This window comes from Penicillium manginii (genome assembly GCF_028828005.1).
Source record: "Penicillium manginii strain IBT 31320 chromosome Unknown utg000004l:1.0-7231830.0:1.0-7236170.0, whole genome shotgun sequence".
NCBI classification, from domain to species: Eukaryota; Fungi; Ascomycota; class Eurotiomycetes; order Eurotiales; family Aspergillaceae; genus Penicillium; species Penicillium manginii.
In genome coordinates, this window is record NW_026643105.1 from 1,551,218 (window position 1) to 1,568,697 (window position 17,480).

The 17,480-nt window shown below is 46.7% G+C and overlaps 5 protein-coding genes across 5 annotated transcripts; 1 reads left to right on the forward strand and 4 right to left on the reverse strand.

Annotated features, from left to right (window-relative positions):
- Positions 1-858: 858 nt before the first annotated feature.
- On the reverse strand, positions 859-2,832 carry N7533_004284 (putative glutamyl-tRNA(Gln) amidotransferase subunit A; the record flags this gene model as incomplete). Its single annotated transcript, XM_057100934.1, has 7 exons — positions 859-1,410; positions 1,464-1,587; positions 1,645-2,066; positions 2,116-2,215; positions 2,270-2,343; positions 2,403-2,501; positions 2,554-2,832. 7 exons carry the CDS (start codon positions 2,830-2,832, stop codon positions 859-861), a joined length of 1,650 nt encoding a protein of 549 aa, XP_056960564.1.
- Positions 2,833-3,343: 511 nt separating this feature from the next.
- On the reverse strand, positions 3,344-3,871 carry N7533_004285 (uncharacterized protein; the record flags this gene model as incomplete). The annotated part of the gene is made up of 2 exons (XM_057100935.1): positions 3,344-3,582; positions 3,841-3,871. 2 exons carry the CDS (start codon positions 3,869-3,871, stop codon positions 3,344-3,346), a joined length of 270 nt encoding a protein of 89 aa, XP_056960565.1.
- Positions 3,872-6,433: 2,562 nt separating this feature from the next.
- On the reverse strand, positions 6,434-8,053 carry N7533_004286 (putative di-, tri-valent inorganic cation transporter; the record flags this gene model as incomplete). The annotated part of the gene is made up of 9 exons (XM_057100936.1): positions 6,434-6,721; positions 6,781-6,860; positions 6,920-7,211; positions 7,269-7,354; positions 7,419-7,499; positions 7,558-7,705; positions 7,770-7,814; positions 7,865-7,914; positions 7,972-8,053. 9 exons carry the CDS (start codon positions 8,051-8,053, stop codon positions 6,434-6,436), a joined length of 1,152 nt encoding a protein of 383 aa, XP_056960566.1.
- Positions 8,054-9,078: 1,025 nt separating this feature from the next.
- On the reverse strand, positions 9,079-11,437 carry catA (catalase catA; the record flags this gene model as incomplete). Its single annotated transcript, XM_057100937.1, has 3 exons — positions 9,079-10,632; positions 10,708-11,133; positions 11,210-11,437. 3 exons carry the CDS (start codon positions 11,435-11,437, stop codon positions 9,079-9,081), a joined length of 2,208 nt encoding a protein of 735 aa, XP_056960567.1.
- A 2,361-nt stretch (positions 11,438-13,798) lies between these two features.
- On the forward strand, positions 13,799-15,951 carry N7533_004288 (uncharacterized protein; the record flags this gene model as incomplete). Its single annotated transcript, XM_057100938.1, has 7 exons — positions 13,799-14,339; positions 14,448-14,777; positions 14,837-15,328; positions 15,379-15,522; positions 15,580-15,674; positions 15,735-15,805; positions 15,861-15,951. The coding sequence occupies 7 exons, from the start codon at positions 13,799-13,801 to the stop codon at positions 15,949-15,951; spliced, it is 1,764 nt and encodes a 587-aa protein (XP_056960568.1).
- Between the last annotated feature and the right edge of the window lie 1,529 nt (positions 15,952-17,480).

A 17,480-nucleotide genomic window follows, 5' to 3' on the forward strand; every position in this document is an offset into this window, starting at 1 on the left:
CTTGTATGATCGAAGTACAATAGCTGGTTTAGCAAATTCCCGGGTATTCTGTGTACCAAGGGGTTACGGCAATTATTAATACCACATGCCTTCTTATCGGTCAACGCTCAGCTGTATTGTCAAGTACCGCTTTTCCTGATTTTCTCGTCTTCGCCCTTCTATTTCATCGTTTCAGGGCCACAGCGTGCGCAGCGCGCGTCACCAGTACCATACGACTCTGAAACAAATTCTTGTTTACGTATTCATCCATATCAGGGTTAGCGTCTCCCGTGACTAGGGTTTGAAAGAGTATCTCTCCATTCCCAGATATGGAAGGCAATTACGGGCGGCACGGTACTACTACTACTAATACTGCTGGCAGGAACGGAACGACCATCTGGTTCGTTATAGCTGCGGGGGAAAAACATTTCTCTTATTATTTTCACCTTGAGGGGTATTCACATCGAATAATATATTCTATCGTAGCCTCAAAAGTGCATTGATCAGCAACAATGAACCGCTGGTTGGCGCCTTTTGTCCTGAATCTGGAAGCCCTGAGTTCGATCTCAGTGGATTTAATGGATCGGCTAGAGGAGCACGCGCCTAGCTGACTTCCAAATATTGTATCATTCGAATTGGAGACTTGAGCCAAAAATGCGCTGGAAAGCTTCTTTGTGTCCTTTTCTTGGCTGTATTTTACTTGTCATGGGATGGGATGGGGGGGTCAATCCATTCATACTTGAATCGACTAATAAAACAAGGCTGATCTTTGAATAATCTTGTCCTTTGAATCAAAATTACAAAATACAATCATTCAAACCTTGGACCGTGCAGAGGTTTTTCCATTCTTTGATTCGATAACTAACTAGTATAGCCTCATCAAACAGCAACTCCCTTCTTGCCATCCCTAATGATTTCTTCCAAAACCTTGGAGGCGGCCAATGTCTCTTCATCTTTAAAGTGCCGCCCGGCAATCTGCAGCGCAATAGGTGCGTCCTCATATCTCTCTGGGCTTTCGTACTTCTTCCACTCCCTCTCATCTGCCTCGTTACGAGGGGTGTAGTTTTTATGATCTTCTGTCAATCCATCCAGCTTCTTATCAACCTTCAGCCCTGACGGGAAAGTCACAGCCGGAAGATCCAACAAGTTCCAGATTGCAGTGTAGTTCCAATAGTGTGACTCGCCCATCACAGCAGCGACTCCGGAGTAGTTAGGGGAGATGATGAAGTCAACCTCGCGACTCTTTAGAAGCGCGTTGTATTCGTCACGGTAAATGTCGCGCTCCAATTGCAGTTTCCAGGTTTCATGATGGGTGAGCGGGTTAGGACGTCCATATGAGAAGGCCCACTCACTCAGCGGGAGCGCTGGCTCGCCAGATTTGCGAAGCATCTCGCGCTGCAGGCCAGCAGCATCAGGGTAATAGAGTGTGGACTAGGAGCTATTAGCAAATGCTAGAGTCTTTACCTGGTAGGTTCTAGACTTACGATAACATCCCATGCATAGTCATGCTTGTAGGGCTCCCAGTCGACAACTTTGATCCCGGCTGCAACCAGCTTCTCCTTCGCGAATTGAAGGGCTCGAGTCACAGGAGGGTGAGGACGAACAACCCTACATAGCCTGTTTTAGCAGCGGACCATCACAAACTTGGCTGGAGGTCTAACATACCCATCATCCCACATAATACCAACAGTAATATCTAGGGTCGGAGTAACAGTCTTCCAAGGCAGGGGAACCAACGAAGTCTCATCATTCCAGGGCTCTTGGTCAATTATTGCCTTTTGGAATAGTTCCAAATCCTCGATTGAAGCTGGACCCATTGGGCCCACAACCCCATGGATTGACTCTTGTCCGGCAGCAGCAACTTCAATTCCCACCATCGGGTTACGCATCGACGTAGGCTTGAAGCCATAGCCGCCACAAAAAGCAGCTGGACCTCGAATCGAGCCACCGATATCAGTGCCGATCCCAAGTGGTGAACAACGGAAACCTAGGGCGGCACCTTCGCCGCCAGAAGAACCACCAGGTGTTAATGTGCGGTTGTGGGGGTTGTAGGATTTCCCGGTAATGTTATTCTCAGAGCAAAGATGCTAATATAATTTGTTAGTAAAAATATGGATTCAAAGGCGTGAGATGTACCATTAGTGCTTGTGGCTGATTGGTGCGAACGTGAAAGACTGCACCGGCCTTGGATAACAATTGAAGAAGGTGTGCATCTTTAGTCGTGACTCTATCAACCCTTTTTCATGATAATCAGTAATTTTCTCAGTATTTGTGCTTGTTTAGAACGAACCATGTGACATAACCGGTGTGACAGGTCTTATTTTCGAAGCCGATATGCTCTTTCACACTAATGGGCACACCATGCTGCATGACGCGTTATTAGCACACCGACAGATCCACGCACTTCCTCGAGTTCTACCCACAAGAGGCCCAATTAGTTTTCCGGTCGTCTTATAGAACTCATCCAGTTCCTTGGCTCGAGCAATTGCCTCCTCGGCCAGGAACTCCGTCGCGAAGTTCAGCTAAATGCATTTAATATATCATCACCTAGCCCGACAATATGGTCATTCTCACCAGCTGATGGCCCAATACAGAGCGCTTGAGAAAAGCCACAACAACCTCCTCGGCTGTCAATTCCCCCTTTCCCATCCCGCTTGTTAATTCGGTTGCCGATAGCTCCGTGATTCCAAGCTCCCGGTCGGTCAAAAGTCCGCTCTTCCTCGGAAAATCGGTTACATTTTTCTGTGTAACAGGCGGCAGTTGGTCGGCAGGTACAAGCCATTGCTTAGGTACTGATCTCTCCAAAAGGTCTTTACCTTTCTGGGCTTGGATTTGCCAGTTTTGGATGGTCATGTTTGAAAGAAGATTGGAGGGTGCGGTATACTTCGGGCGTTTTTGAAAAGTGAAAGTTGGATCGGGGAGATGGAAAAGATAAAAGGAATGACGGAGTATCTGTTCCCCTCCTTTTGTTGTGCCCCATTGCCCTCGCCCCCGCATGAGGGGCATTTCGTAAAACCGTATATGCGGAATTGGAATGAAAGCATGGTACTGATAGGCACCTCGAAGGCGGAGCCCCCCCGCGCCTCTGGGTAGGAGTGGAGTTATTCAACTCTTCTTATTTGATTATCATCTTATCGAGCTTTGTCTGAGATGCCTGTAAAACCTTAAAGGCAATGATCACCTGCGGAGTGGTTCCGTCTGACTGATTTGTTTGGTCAAGATGTGCCTCTTACCATACGGGACTTTCAATTTCGCGAACAAAGAAACAAGGCCCCGCCGCTATCAAATGTAAAAGAAAACACTCATCAGAAGCGCATCGGCCGATGAGACCAACAAGAAAAGCTGATGTTATTTTTAAGGTTCCTCACTTTTCGACCAAATTTTCAGTCTTGTTTTCAGAGTCCCTGTTCTTTTTGGCCACACCCCCCATCGACCAACAAGGATAGCTCCAGGAGAGATGCAAAAAGAAATTAGCAAAAAGAACTCTCCCTCGGGGAATCGAACCCCGGTCTCCCGCGCTTATCGGTTTTAATGACAAGCGGAAATCATGACCACTAGACCAAGGAAGATAAGATAGTCGAGTTACTGCTCGACCACTTGGTGCTGGTTGATGAAAACATGAGTCAGATTTGCCCCTATCAATCATTCTGTGTTCTGGAAAGGTAAAGAAAGATAAGTTAGCAAAAATGAACTCTCCCTTGGGGAATCGAACCCCGGTCTCCCGCGCTTATCGGTATTAGTGACAAGCGGAAATCATGACCACTAGACCAAGGAAGATGTTGACCGAGTTACTGCTCGACCACTTGGTGTTGGTTGATATTCTGCGGTGCAATTTTTGCCATTATGATTAACGTGACTTACTAGTGAGCCGCCATTTCAAGGAAGCCACCATAGTCAAGGCAGTAAATTAGCATAACTTAGTATCTCAACAACCCTTATTTCTGAGCAGAATCCCTTGGAAAGCTCTAGTGATCTTATCATAGTTTTCTCACATAGATATTCTCAAGTCAAAGTAGTACCTAGTAGGCATAAGGTTCAAGTTTATTTAAGTTCAAATAAATATATATCCATGCCCAGGTGCCCGGGTAGGTAAAATGTTCAAGACCTCTGAGTCGGCGGGGAACGACCCAAGTAGTATTTAGCAACCTTGGAAAAACCTTGGAATAATACAGTGCTCCCGAGGTCCAGGGCTACTAACGTGTTCCACAACCGAACGGGCCGGACAACCGAACGGGCCACCCCACCTAAAAAACGCGTCGCGTGTTGCAGCTCTCTTTTTCAAACCACCACCATGCCACCAATTCGTACTGCAAAAACTCAAAAACGAATTGAGCAAGAAGGCAGGATTGAACTTGCTATACAGGCGCTAAGAAATGAAAAAGTAGCTTCTCTGAATGAAGCTGCGCGCGTTTTTGAGGTACCTCGTGCAACATTGCAAGCGCGTTTCAAGGGAAGACATTATCGCCAAACCCTTCGCGCAAATTGCACAAAATTGGATGCAATTGAAGAGGATTCGTTAGAGAATTGGATATTGGATCTAGATGCACGTGGCAAGGCCCCTACCTTTGCTCTTGCAGGAGAAATGGCCAATTTACTACTCGCTCAACGTTCAACTACCCCCTCTCTTACAATCGGTATAAACTGGGTACAGAACTTTGTCAAACGTCGCGATAAGCTTAAAACACGTTTTTCACGTCGCTACGCTGCACAGCGTGCATTATGTGAGGATCCGAAGCTTATTCGTGAATGGTTTAATCAATATTGCAATACTATTGCTCAATATGGTATTCTTAACGAAGATATCTACAATTTCGATGAGACTGGATTTGCAATGGGGATTACTAGCACCTCAAAGGTTATTACCAGTCGAGAGTGGCAGGGGAAGCGCAAACTCCTACAACCGGGTAACCGAGAGTGGGTTACTGCAATTGAGTGTGTCCATCTGGATGGTGTTCTCCCTCCGACTATTATCTTTAAAGCGAAGGTATTGATGGCAGCGTGGTGTAGTACTGTCCCGAATGACTGGCGCTTTGAGATCAGTGCTAATGGATGGACAACTGATGAAATTGGCATTTCGTGGCTCGAAAATTCCTTCATTCCATACGTCAAAAAGCGTCAACATGGTGCCTGGTCTGCCTTGGTTATGGATGGCCATGGGAGTCATGTCACCCCTCAATTTGACACTATCTGCATGAAGAACAATATTGTGCCAATTTGTATGCCATCTCATTCATCGCATCTATTACAACCACTAGATGTAGGTTGTTTTAGTGTATTGAAGCACTTCTATGGTCAGGCAGTACAAGATCTTGCACGTGTGGGCTCTACACATATTGATAAGCCTGACTTTCTTAGTCTATACCCTAAAGCACGCGCAGCAACATACAAAACCTCTATAATTGCTAGCAGTTTTATGGCAGCGGGCATTATTCCATATTCGCCAGAGACAGTACTATCAAAACTTGATATTCATCCCCCATCGCCTACACCACCACCATCACATGGTAGTGATAGCAGTCGTGAATTCATACCTCATACACCATCCAAAGCTATCAATTTTCAACGGCAGGCATCCTCAATCAAGCGATTACTAGTCTATAGGGATATAACCCCTGATAATGACATATATCGACAATTGGAGCAGACTACCAGAGGTGCACAATTACTTGCACATGAGATGGTTATGTTAAAGACAACATATGAGCGTGTAATGGCCGAAAATGGACGTAAGCAAAGAAAAAAAGCTTTACCAAATAGGCAATTACCCTACGAAGGTGGAATTACAGCAGAGGACCTGCAATTGCGTGTACAAATTGAATATGAGCACCAATTGGCAATACCCCCGGCGCCACGCCGCGCAACCAGGACGACGATTGAGAGACCTATACAGCGCTGTGGCAATTGCAGGGAGCCAGGGCACAAGCGGAATAGGTGCCCAGTTGTGAATAACGCCTAGTTTTTGCAATATATTATATGGTGGTTGAGTTATATTCAATATATATCGTCGTAATGGGGTGGGGTGGCCCGTTCGGTTGTCCGGCCCGTTCGGTTGTGGAACACGTTACTACCCGTGGACTACAAGTTTGGAACCTGCCCAAGTCAGGTGGACACCGTAATTTTTGCTGTTATTAAAAAATAATTAATGAGACTCGAAGTGCCCCTACTACCTAGGTAGTAATACTCTACTAGTAGTAGAAATCGGACCCCAGACCCCATTATATCGACCAAAAACCTTGACTACTACTACAGTGAATTTTAAACCGAATACCTAGGTACCTACTAGGTAAACTTGAAGGTAGCAGGTGCCCAGATGCTTAGTACTTGAAGGTCCAAGTTGTTCAGATATTGAGCTCTAACCTTGGAATTCCTTGAATTTTTATTCCTACTTTCTATAAATAGTGCTTGCTGAATAGCGGCTCGCTTGACATGGCGGCTCGCTACTATGTAGAACACATTAGCCGCAGCAGGTCAGGGCCTCACACAGAGTCCCACAAACCACTTGGCATCGTGGGTTCTTTTCTTTATCCACATCATGCGACACAGTGTCCCCTTCGGCTAAAACTTCCGGCTGTATGGTCGCAGAGTGTATTCCATAAGCATGAAAACATTCGTTAATCGTCTTTGCAGTTTGCAAAAATCCGCTGACAGAGGGATCCGAAACGACAACGTGCACAGATGCGAGGGTCTTCTGCTGGTTAAGGCGCCAGATGTGTAGTTCGTGAATGGAGTGGACGCCGGGGACCTTTTATCATGATCAGCAAAATCGTGGGAAATCTCCAGGGCTGTACGCGGGAGTGATACCTTTTCTAGATCATGCTGTACGTCGCTTAAGTCAAGCCCAATTGGAGCGCTTTCCAACAAGATATGACCGCTTCTCCGGACTGTTTTTGTGCCCAGGTGTTAGCATTGTTCAAGATTGGCGAGGGGGGAGAAAACATACTAAGAGGGACAGAGGAGACCATGATCATTATGGCGATTCCCATGCTGACTCCCGGGTCTGCATAGTACCGGCCGTCATATTTTGCCAACCAGATCACTAGCGCAGAAGCAATGACACCAAGGTTATTAGCCGCATCGCACAGGACATGCAGTAGCACCCCCATCATTCCTAAGTCCCCATGGTCATGGCCGTGGCTGTGACTATGCTCCTGGTTGTGTCCATGGGTTTGTTCGTGACAATGTCCCGAATCGGCTCGTTGGTTCTCGAAAGGCGAATGCTTGTGGTCGTGGTGCTAGTTCCGTCAGTCAATATGAAGCTCTGGAATTTCGGATTGGAGAACTTGAAGTACCTTTGAGATTGAGTCGCGGTCGTCTTCGCTGATGGGCAATGGTCCCGCTTCCAGAGACGGTGCTGGTCCATGGTCATGCGTATGTTCTGTATTCCATTTCAAGGTTAATTCAGCAACCCGGGCTCTTCGAGAAAGCATTGCGATACCTACCATGAAGGAATAAGGCGCTGATTATGTTCAACCCCAATCCAATGCACCCAACGATGAAAACAAGTTTTGGATTATCGACACCTAAGCACTTGTCAGCGTGTGCAATGATGAACCACTGACGAACGAGTGGGAAACTCACGATGCAACGAAATGAATCGCTCAACGGATTGTAAGAGAATGCTGATTCCCAATCCGAGTAATAGAACTCCGTTGAAAAAGGCACCTAGCAGCTGAGCTCGTTGCCAGCCAAAGGAGAGGTCCTTTGGAGAATCATTTTTCTCGGAAACCTGATATTTTCGAGTTGGTCAATGTACTAAATATGTGGACCTGCGACACAGTAACAAGACATACCTTCAAAGCCACCAGAGCCACCACAAAACTCAACAAATCGCTCAGCTAAGGCACGAATTAGTAAATGATCATTTGTTCATCAAGTCTCAGCCCACGTAATGAAATGCATCTGCGATGAGAGCAAGCGAATGAGTGTAGAACCCCACTGTTGTCTGTCAGCAAGTGCGCCCACGGAAATTGAACTCAACCAAGCCACACTGACATGATATTTCTCCCAGAAAGAAACACGTCGATATGCATATAACCGCAATCAATCGCGTCGAACGCGATAACTGAAGGGGCATGTTGAAAGTGCGATCCAGCTCTCGCCGATCCCACCGGGGGGAGGAAAAAGAGTCACTGGAAAAGCACCAGAAACAAGAAGGTAGAATGAGTCGAGTTTCAAGTGGATTTGGACGTGAAACTGTAAGAAACTTTGACAGTCTGATAGAAAAAGGAAGAGTTGACGTGACCTTCAAAAAAGTTAAAGTTAAGGTTGCCGGGGGTGGTGAAAGATACTAAGTGTTGACGGAAATCGGGGCCCGGTGTGGAATACATCCACGGAGACGGAGATAATAACGACGACCCGAACCTCAGGAAGGCACTCTTACTGTTTTACTTCCGCCTCTAATATCTAGGCAGCTAGTTCAGAAAGCAATGGCTGGAAATTTCAGTGCGATCATCGCGTGTAACGCCATTGGCAAGCATGTCAACCTTGGAAGCATGTCCTGACACCGTGAAGTATGCGTGCGGTCTTTGAGATAGAGTTTTCAAGACAAGTTGCTTCTCTTATGTATATAGAGACCGTTTTATTTATTCTTCAAAAGCAAAGTATTCACTCCAAATAATGATGACTATTTCCCTGCCTTGTTCAAGCAGAGCATCCATGTAACGCGTGATTCACATATTCTCCCCTCCGCGTGTCACTGGGTGGTATAATCCCGATGATCCGGTCCAACATCAAACCTTGGAAGGAGCTACAGCACCGGGGAATTCAGATATGTGGGGATTTGATCCCTTAATGAACCCCTTTAACGCGATATGTAGAGTTGGCGTGTTGATCCACAAAGGAATGCGATAATTACTATAACACGGGTACCCGCGGAGACAATTCAGGCACCATGGTTCACAGCAGTAATGCAAGATTCCGAAGCCCAAAGCTACTAATTATGAAAGAAGGGGCGCAAATCTGAAAAGAAACCCATTCATTATTTTCATACAACTTATTCGTAGAATCATATAACTAAAATTTCAGAAACACATGTTTGTGCAGCCATCCCTTGCAAGCACCACAATGCCCAAGCCCAAGCCCAAGCCCAAGCCCAACAACTCATGCAGCAACTTGATCGGCCAATCCGTCCAACTCACGATCCCAGTTCCGATGCTGCGAGACATGCCAAACAAAGCGTTCCGCCAGTCCCTTCGCCTGGGGCCCAATATTTGAAACCTCCAAGGATGACGCATCACCATACCCGGTAACGACGCCATAAGAATCCGTCAAAGACTCCCCGCTCTTCGCACTCTTCACCTCATCCAACCCAATCTGGCGTTTGATAAACGGCACAGCCTCATTGACGCCAGAAATAGGCTTCAGATGAGCAAACGACTCAGTAATCCAAAACTTCGCAACGCCATTCTTCGCAAGACTCTTTTCCACATGGCTTCCACCCGGAATGAAGACCGCATCAAATAGCGTCGACCGCATCCCCGAAAAGAAATGATCCGGCACGACTTTTTGGCCCGAGTCAGCGACGACACCCTGGCGCTGGGAACCGATGGTGAAAACGAAGGCATTCTGCGCCTCGAGACTCGTTTTCATCGCGTTGTACGCGTTGTAATCGAAGCCGTCTGCGATTAGAATTGCGATTTGGCGCGTCGCGATGGTAGGCTCCTTTGGCATATACTCCAGTTGACTGAGACCCTTTGCCTTAGTGCCCTTGTTTGCTCTCAGCTCCTTGGTCGGCGTCTCGCCACCGACGTTCTTGGCGACGGTCTTTGCTAGGTCGAGGCTGATGGCCGCGATGCGCTCGCTCATGCGCTTGTAGACGACTGGGTCGTCGCAATGATCTAGTTCGAAAGAGAACGCCTTGGCCAGGTGCATCTTCTCGATCTCGGAAAGAGAATTGTAGAAAACCTGGGCTTGGTTGTAATGTTCTTTGAACTTCTCTGACAGCGCACGCGTCTTGATACCCTGTTGCTTCTCCGGGAATGAAGTGAATCCACCCTGGGCTGGCGTGGCGGGCGGATTTGCTTCGAAACGATTGGGCCAGTAATTGACAGTTCCCTTAGAGATGCGATGTTTCGAGGCGCCATCCCGATTGACCAAGTTCATGTACGGGCAGACGGGCCGATTGACGGGTAATTCCTCCCAATTGGCGCCGAGCCGCGAAATTTGCGTATCGAAGTATGAGAAGTTTCGACCCTGCAGCAGGGGGTCGTTCGAGAAATCAATTCCCGGAACAATGTGGCTGGTGCAGAACGCGGCTTGCTCGGTCTGTGGGAAAAATTCATCCACATTGCGGTTTAACTCGAGCTGGCCGATGTATCGGATTGGAATTAGCTCTTCGGGCCAAATTTTTGTCGCATCCAGAGGGTCAAATTCGAAATCATCAAGCTTCTCCTCGGGAAGAAGCTGAAGACCAAACTTCCAGCGAGGAAACTGGCCTGCTTCGATGGCGGATATCAAGTCCTTGCGATGGAAATCTGGATCCTGTCCACATATCTTCAAGGCCTCATCCCAGACGAGTGAGTGGACGCCAAGTTCGGGTGTGAAGTGGAATTTGACGAAGTGGCGCTTGCCCTGCTTGTTGACGAGGGAGTAGGTGTTGACACCGAAGCCCTGCATCATGCGGTACGAGCGTGGTATAGCTCGATCGGACATTTGCTGTATCGAGTTGCATTTCGTTAGCACTGCCATTTATAAATCGAACAATCAACCCAAGTCAAGAGCAAGACTCACCCAATAGTTCATGTGCGTAGTCTCAGAATGCATATAAATGAAATCCCAAAAGTTATTGTGCGCACTCTGTCCCTGGGGTACTTCATTATGCGGCTCCGGCTTCACAGAATGAATAACATCCGGGAACTTGATCGCATCCTGTATGAAGAACACAGGGATATTATTTCCGACAATATCCCAATTCCCCTCGGCTGTATACATTTTCACCGCGAAGCCACGGACATCGCGCACGGTATCCGCACTGCCTTTACTTCCCTGCACAGTAGAGAAGCGCACAAAAAGTGGCGTCTCGCGAGAAGTGTCCGTCAAAACACCCGCAGTTGTCACGTCCTCGGCGCTTTCGAATAGCTTGAAGGTTCCGAATGCTCCTGTGCCGCGGGCGTGTACGACTCGCTCAGGGATACGCTCGTGGTCAAAGCGCATAATCTGCAAACAGTGTCAGTATGAAACTGGGTACTTATGATTTTCTAGAGGACAAAGGAACATCTTCGCTAATACGCACTTTCTCGCGGGCAATTTGATCCTCTAGGAGTGATGGTCCGGTACTTGAATCACTCGCAACACGGAGCGAGTGATCCGGGTCCGAGATTCTAATTCCATAGTCGGTTGTCATGTGTTGTTTGCCATTTATCTCGACGGTGTCTTTCTTCATGTCTGCGATCTTTCCATCCGCTGAGATGGAGTTAGTTTTGGCCTCGGCGGCTGCTTCTGACGCAGCTATAGTTGCCATTATGATTTTGTTGCTCTCGAGAATTTCGAACGAGTTGGAAATAGTGGAATGGCAGAGTTAAAGACCGGGGAAAGCTGCATGAGATAATGAAACCTTGCAATAATCAAAAAGTAAGTTGTGTGCAGGATGCATGACATACTACTATATACCATACAAAAAGCAGGATCGACCATTGAGCATGAATGATGTAACCCATCAACCAACCAATCGACAAAACAGTATTAATCAAGCAATCATCCAGTCCAACAAATCTCGATCCGGCACTGTCGGATCAGGTCCCATCAACGAGTCAGAGGTGAATAAACCGACCCCGCCGGCCCGAAATCATGTAGTTCAGCAGCGGAAAACTGGATTCGGGAATGAGCAAGTCATGACCCAGTTTGCGGTCATAGGATACGCACCAATAACGGGACACCGAGAAGAGATGCATTCAAGTCAAGTTCCCCACCAAAATCAAGCTTGAATTTAAAACCGCAACCTAAAACCTGATTGTGAATAACGCGTCTCCCATTCGTGGATTCGTTCCCTTCGGGCTTTGCTGCGGAACATCTCATTCAATTAGTCTCTGTATCTACGTATTAGTTTTATGTAATCACATCGAATTTGTTGTTTAATTAGTTAATAATTTTATCTTCTCCGTTCTATCTATTCCTCTACTCTGCCACATCCGATACATACGACCATAGGGTGTGGAGAACAGGGCTTCCCGTCCGCTCAGCCGTACTTAAGCCACACGCCGGCAGGTTAGTAGTATGGTGGGTGACCACATGCGAATCCCTGCTGTTGTATGTTTTTGTTCACCTGTTTTTTTTTGATTCGTCGGGTAAGTGCCCTTGCCGCTTTACTCATCAGTCTCTTCAGCTCCTCACCTGAATGCCCTGAACCGCCCTGCACGGATGACGTGGCCACTCGGCTAAACCTGCCACATTATTTAACATTACCTATACACCCCTGTCACGTGGTCTTACTCTGGTCTTGTGCTGACGGGTGGACCAGAAACATTGTTGCGATCACCACTGTCTGGTCCGGCATTGGCTACCTTATCTCAAAAGATGCAGTGAAGCAGAAATCGAGCCCTCAGAATATTCTCTTCAATATCTACTTTTAAGCATTGCCGGAATTCGAAGGAAAAAATATATTGCGACGAACTCAATAACCAGCGAGCTTGAAACTGAACTCGAAAGGCTAGGTTCATGAATAGGAGAAAAAGTGATAATGTTCTCAACATTCATCAGAGGCTAAGGTTATAATTCAGAGAGCTATAGAGGGACGGGAATAAGTTGATGAGATGGCAAATGTGAATTGACATTGGAAGCCCTAATAGTGATCGAATGTGGACAAGAACAAAGGGGGACCTAGGTGATGAACCGGGACCTGTTATTGTATTTACGTCTTTATTATATTCTTGTTTGAGTATATTTCCCTCCTTTCTATGCGGATTATCGTTATTAGTTACACTCAGTCAGCCCAATCAATAGTATAAAATTTCACAGAGACTGAGTCCTAGAGAAACTCCAAGAACAAACAAAAATCACATCAAGTTATTCATTCTACCATCACGTAGATCGGCCACGGATCAATATCGGTGCGTAGCTGAAGCAGGATCAAAATGCCAAAAGATCGATCGACAAAGCGGGGTAAATGCCCCCAATCTGAAGCTCACCCTCTTTGACACAGATCTTCGTGATAATGGTAATCGCTTCTGATCCGAAGCTCACTCTATTTAACACGAATCCCGTGAAACCTAGGTGCTGAACGCCCAACCAGGATGAAGCTAGCACAGTAAGCGGCAAAATCAGCCTTACAGTTTGGAAGCTCTGAACTTTGATTTCGGAGTGCCACACCCGATTAAGACAATTATAGCTAACCCTAAAATTTAAATTGTTACCGAAACTGAAAGTCCCGTGGAGCTCAAGGTCCACGAAATATTTAAACAGGAGGAGAATCGAAGGAAAATCATACTTCTTATCTTCTCACAGACCATGATATAGTAAATAGAGCGTCAATCTCATACAGAATTTAGCGCCGAGGGACTAAATTCTGGTGTTGATTTCGATTGCTACCAAGTGGGGACATTTTACTCCATAAGTAAGCGTCTCCCGCCAATAGCATTTTCTATATTGCCGCTGTCATGTAGACCCCGCTTTGGGGCTGAGCCTCCCAGGCTGTTCAAGGCTTCCCTCTTTACTCTCTCTCTCTCTCTCTCTCTCTCTCTCCCACTCTTACCCTTTTGAAGCTTCTCTGGTCTTGTTTTATTTGCGAACTGTGCATCACCAGCATCGTGTTATATCCTTGATTCAGACTCAAAGAATCAATCAACCCATATAGCGGTCTTGAACATTTTTTACTAAAATCGCAGCCATGTCAAACCCCGCAAACTACACTGTGGGTTGGATCTGCGCATTGCGTGAAGAGTACATTGCCGCTCAAGAATTTCTCGATGAGGAGCACGAGAACCCTAGCTGGGTATCACACAACGACGACAACAACTATGCACTAGGAAGGATGTACGACCACAACGTTGTCATCGCCGTTTTGCCTGATGGTGAATATGGCACAGCTTCCGCGGCTAACGTAGCGACAAATATGCGGAACACCTTTCACAACGTCAAGATAGGCCTGATGGTTGGCATAGGTGGCGGTGTACCTAGCGAAAGACACGATGTTCGTCTGGGCGATGTTGTGGTCAGCGCTTCTCGCGACGGGGCAGGGGGTGTCTTCCAATACGACTTCGGCAAGTCTATACAAGGCCAGGGTTTCCAGCATACGCGCTTCTTAAACCAAGCACCACCTATTTTACGAGCTGCCATAACGGGAATTCAAACACAATATGAGAGAAAGGGTCATCGGATCGAGGAGGCCATCTGCAGCATACTCGATACTAATAAGAAGCTGCACCGGGGTAAGTACGGACGTCCCGAGCCAACCACAGATATGCTATTCCAGCCCAACGTGGTCCATAGAACTACTTGTGGTGCTGCCTCTTGTGCACACGATACTTCAAACTTAGTTCCTCGGCGTGAGCGGACTGAAGATGAGGATAATCCTACCATTCACTATGGCCTGATTGCTTCTTCAAACCAATTGATGAAAGATGCTTTGATCCGGGATAGATTAGCCGCGGACAAAGATGTTCTCTGTTTCGAAATGGAAGCAGCCGGGCTGATGAACACTTTTCCCTGCTTGGTCATCCGAGGCATCTGCGACTACTCGGACTCCCACAAGAATAAAGAGTGGCAAGGTTATGCAGCAATGGTAGCAGCTGCCTATGCTAAAGATCTGCTACAGAGAATCCCTCTCAACAAAATAGAGGCCGACAGAATTAGGGTCACTCCATCTGGTCAGTCTGCACAGTTTTATCATTATGACGTGAATGTGTAATAATCAACCAGAATTCAGATCGAGCGTACGATCAACGAGAGCGATACCAAGAGGAGCAGAAGAAAAGAGCTTTGGCGGAGGAGCCACAACGCTGTCATGAAGTTCCTAAGACATCAGACTACGAGGAGCAAAAGGATATCAATCCTCGTCGAGTGGAAGAAGCTTCCCAATCGGCCTTGCAGAGCTCTGGATATCCACAAGGCCTTAGCCTTTCCGAACTGGATCTAGGGAAAGACAAGGCCAAATACTTCAGCAGTTACCATGCGCCGGCTGAAACGCTTGATGCGCCGGCAGCAGAAAGGAATGTTTTACAGCATCACCGGAATCCAGCTAAGCCAATTTTTGGCGTGCCTCTGGACGATTTATATAAGCGTGATAGAATTGCCGTACCACCCTTACTCTCCCAATGTTTTCGTGCTGTTGAAAAATTTGGATTGGAAAGAGAGGGGATATATCGGTTCTCCGGAAGTGTTAGCGATGCCAACCGGATCATATCCGCTTTTGAGACTGGTGAGCCCGAGGAGAGCTTTACCGGGTGATATTCACTAACAAATAACCAGGTGCACCAGAAGCGGACTTGAGCAACCCCAAAAACTTCTACCACTCTATCGACACTGTCGCAGGTCTTGTGAAACGGTTCTTGAGGGAGCTCCCGGGTTATGTGCCTCCATATCAATGTTTTGACCAGTTGGATGCTGCTGCTCGTAGGTTTCTTCTATATCCACACCAACATTTTGCCTCTCTTTGACCCATTAGCATAGGGATCGAGAATGATGGCCAGCGCCATGACTCGCTACGTGCTATTGTCAAGGCCCTCCCTGATGCGCAATATGCGGTTGCTCGGGACCTTTTTCTAGTTCGTTAACGTTGAAAACACATGATTTGAACCATGAATATCTTACTCACTGTGCTACAGCACCTTAACAAAATTCAGAAACACTCAGCCCAGAACCGCATGCGTATTGATGATTTAGCCCTCTACATCGGGTCAGTTATAGTTGATACCGTCCTCTCTCCAATTGTACTGACAGAAAGACCATAGTCTATGTGACGTGCCGCCGTGCGTTCCGACTACGCCGTACATCGCGATTATTAGGATTATTCTCAAAAACACTCCGCAGATGTTTATGTGAGGACTCTATCAGCTCTTCGGATTTCGGCGACAGCTTTCTCCAAGTGTTCAATGTGATCCATCTGGGCAGATATGTATAACCAAAGTAGGCCATTCTACACAGGGGCATCGTGTACAAGGGGTCAATGACCGAACTGCCTCCCCAAGTAATTCGTTCATGGATTGCTTTTAGGCCTTAACTTCAATATACTACAGTTAGTCGAGAATTAGTAGATACTATATTCATTCTATTCGTCGAAATCAAAAAGTCTTTCACACCGAGCGAGAGCAGTTACAAAGCCCTCACGATTAATTATTAGGAAAGGATAGGTAGTTAGACCCAGAGATAGGCCGCGATAGAAGATTACCACAATCTGTGCCGTTTATAATAGCCGCTAGCCTAGACTACAGGGAATTATCTAAGGATTATCATCTTCTAAATTCGTCCTATTATTTTAGCAACAGACTCTTTAACAGAATCTTCACTGTATCCCTTTAGAGAAGGTAGCCAAGACCAGACCAGACAGTAGTAATGACAACAATATATCTTATTTTAACAGCGCCAGCTAATCATCTTGTCTGAAACGCCTGAAATAAGGTAAGGCTTAGGGTAGATAGAGTGGTGCTACAAGGGAGACATAAAACGCGACAGCTTTAGCTAAGGGGCTACACCATCCGCCCGGGGATTCAGTTGAAGGGCTAAAGAGTAAAGCGGCAAGGGCACTAAACTCAACGAATAAAGAGTGAAAGCATAAGAAGACAAAAACATACAACAGGAGGGAATCGCATGTGGTCACTGACCATATACCTAATTGACTGGTCAAGTAAGATCGCTTACTGGTTCATTAATTGGCGATTAATTAGTTAGTTAACTATACAGTATATTAATTTTCAGTAAGGCAAATTCAGCAAAAAAGCGACGAACAATCACTTTTCTCCAGTTCACCTTGTCTATATTCAGCGATAAGAAAACCTGCAATCTTGAAAGAGCTTTCTAGCTAGAACTGGAAATGGGATCTGCGAATTTCTGTCTACAGTAGGAAGGCTCGCTGTGTGTGCAGATGCCAAGAGACCGGGCGTTTCAGGAGGGGACTGTGGCCCAATGATATTGAATGCCAGTTCAACTGAAAGGGGCCAAATGTAGATCACTCGTACTCACCCTATTCTCATCCCACTCTCACCCTGTCTATTGCGCACTCACCCTAATCACCCGAGTCGCGCGACGCTAAAGCGGCGCTCACCCTATTCTCACCCGGGCGACACCCACCGCAATTGTTGGTTTATTAAGGATTGATTCAGTGTTCATGTTATTGAGGGGAGTTGATTGTGTGTTGTATTGCATGTCTAAGATACAAGTGAAGTGAGAGGTAGGTAAAGTATGCACGTGATCCCAGCCTCACTATTATCTCAGCAACCGGATATTCCAACAGCACTACTTGCTGTGTTTTAGCCACACGCCGGCAGGTTAGTAGTATGGTGGGTGACCACATGCGAATCCCTGCTGCTGTATGTTTTTGATCTTTTTGATCCAGAATATGATTATGCAGGTCA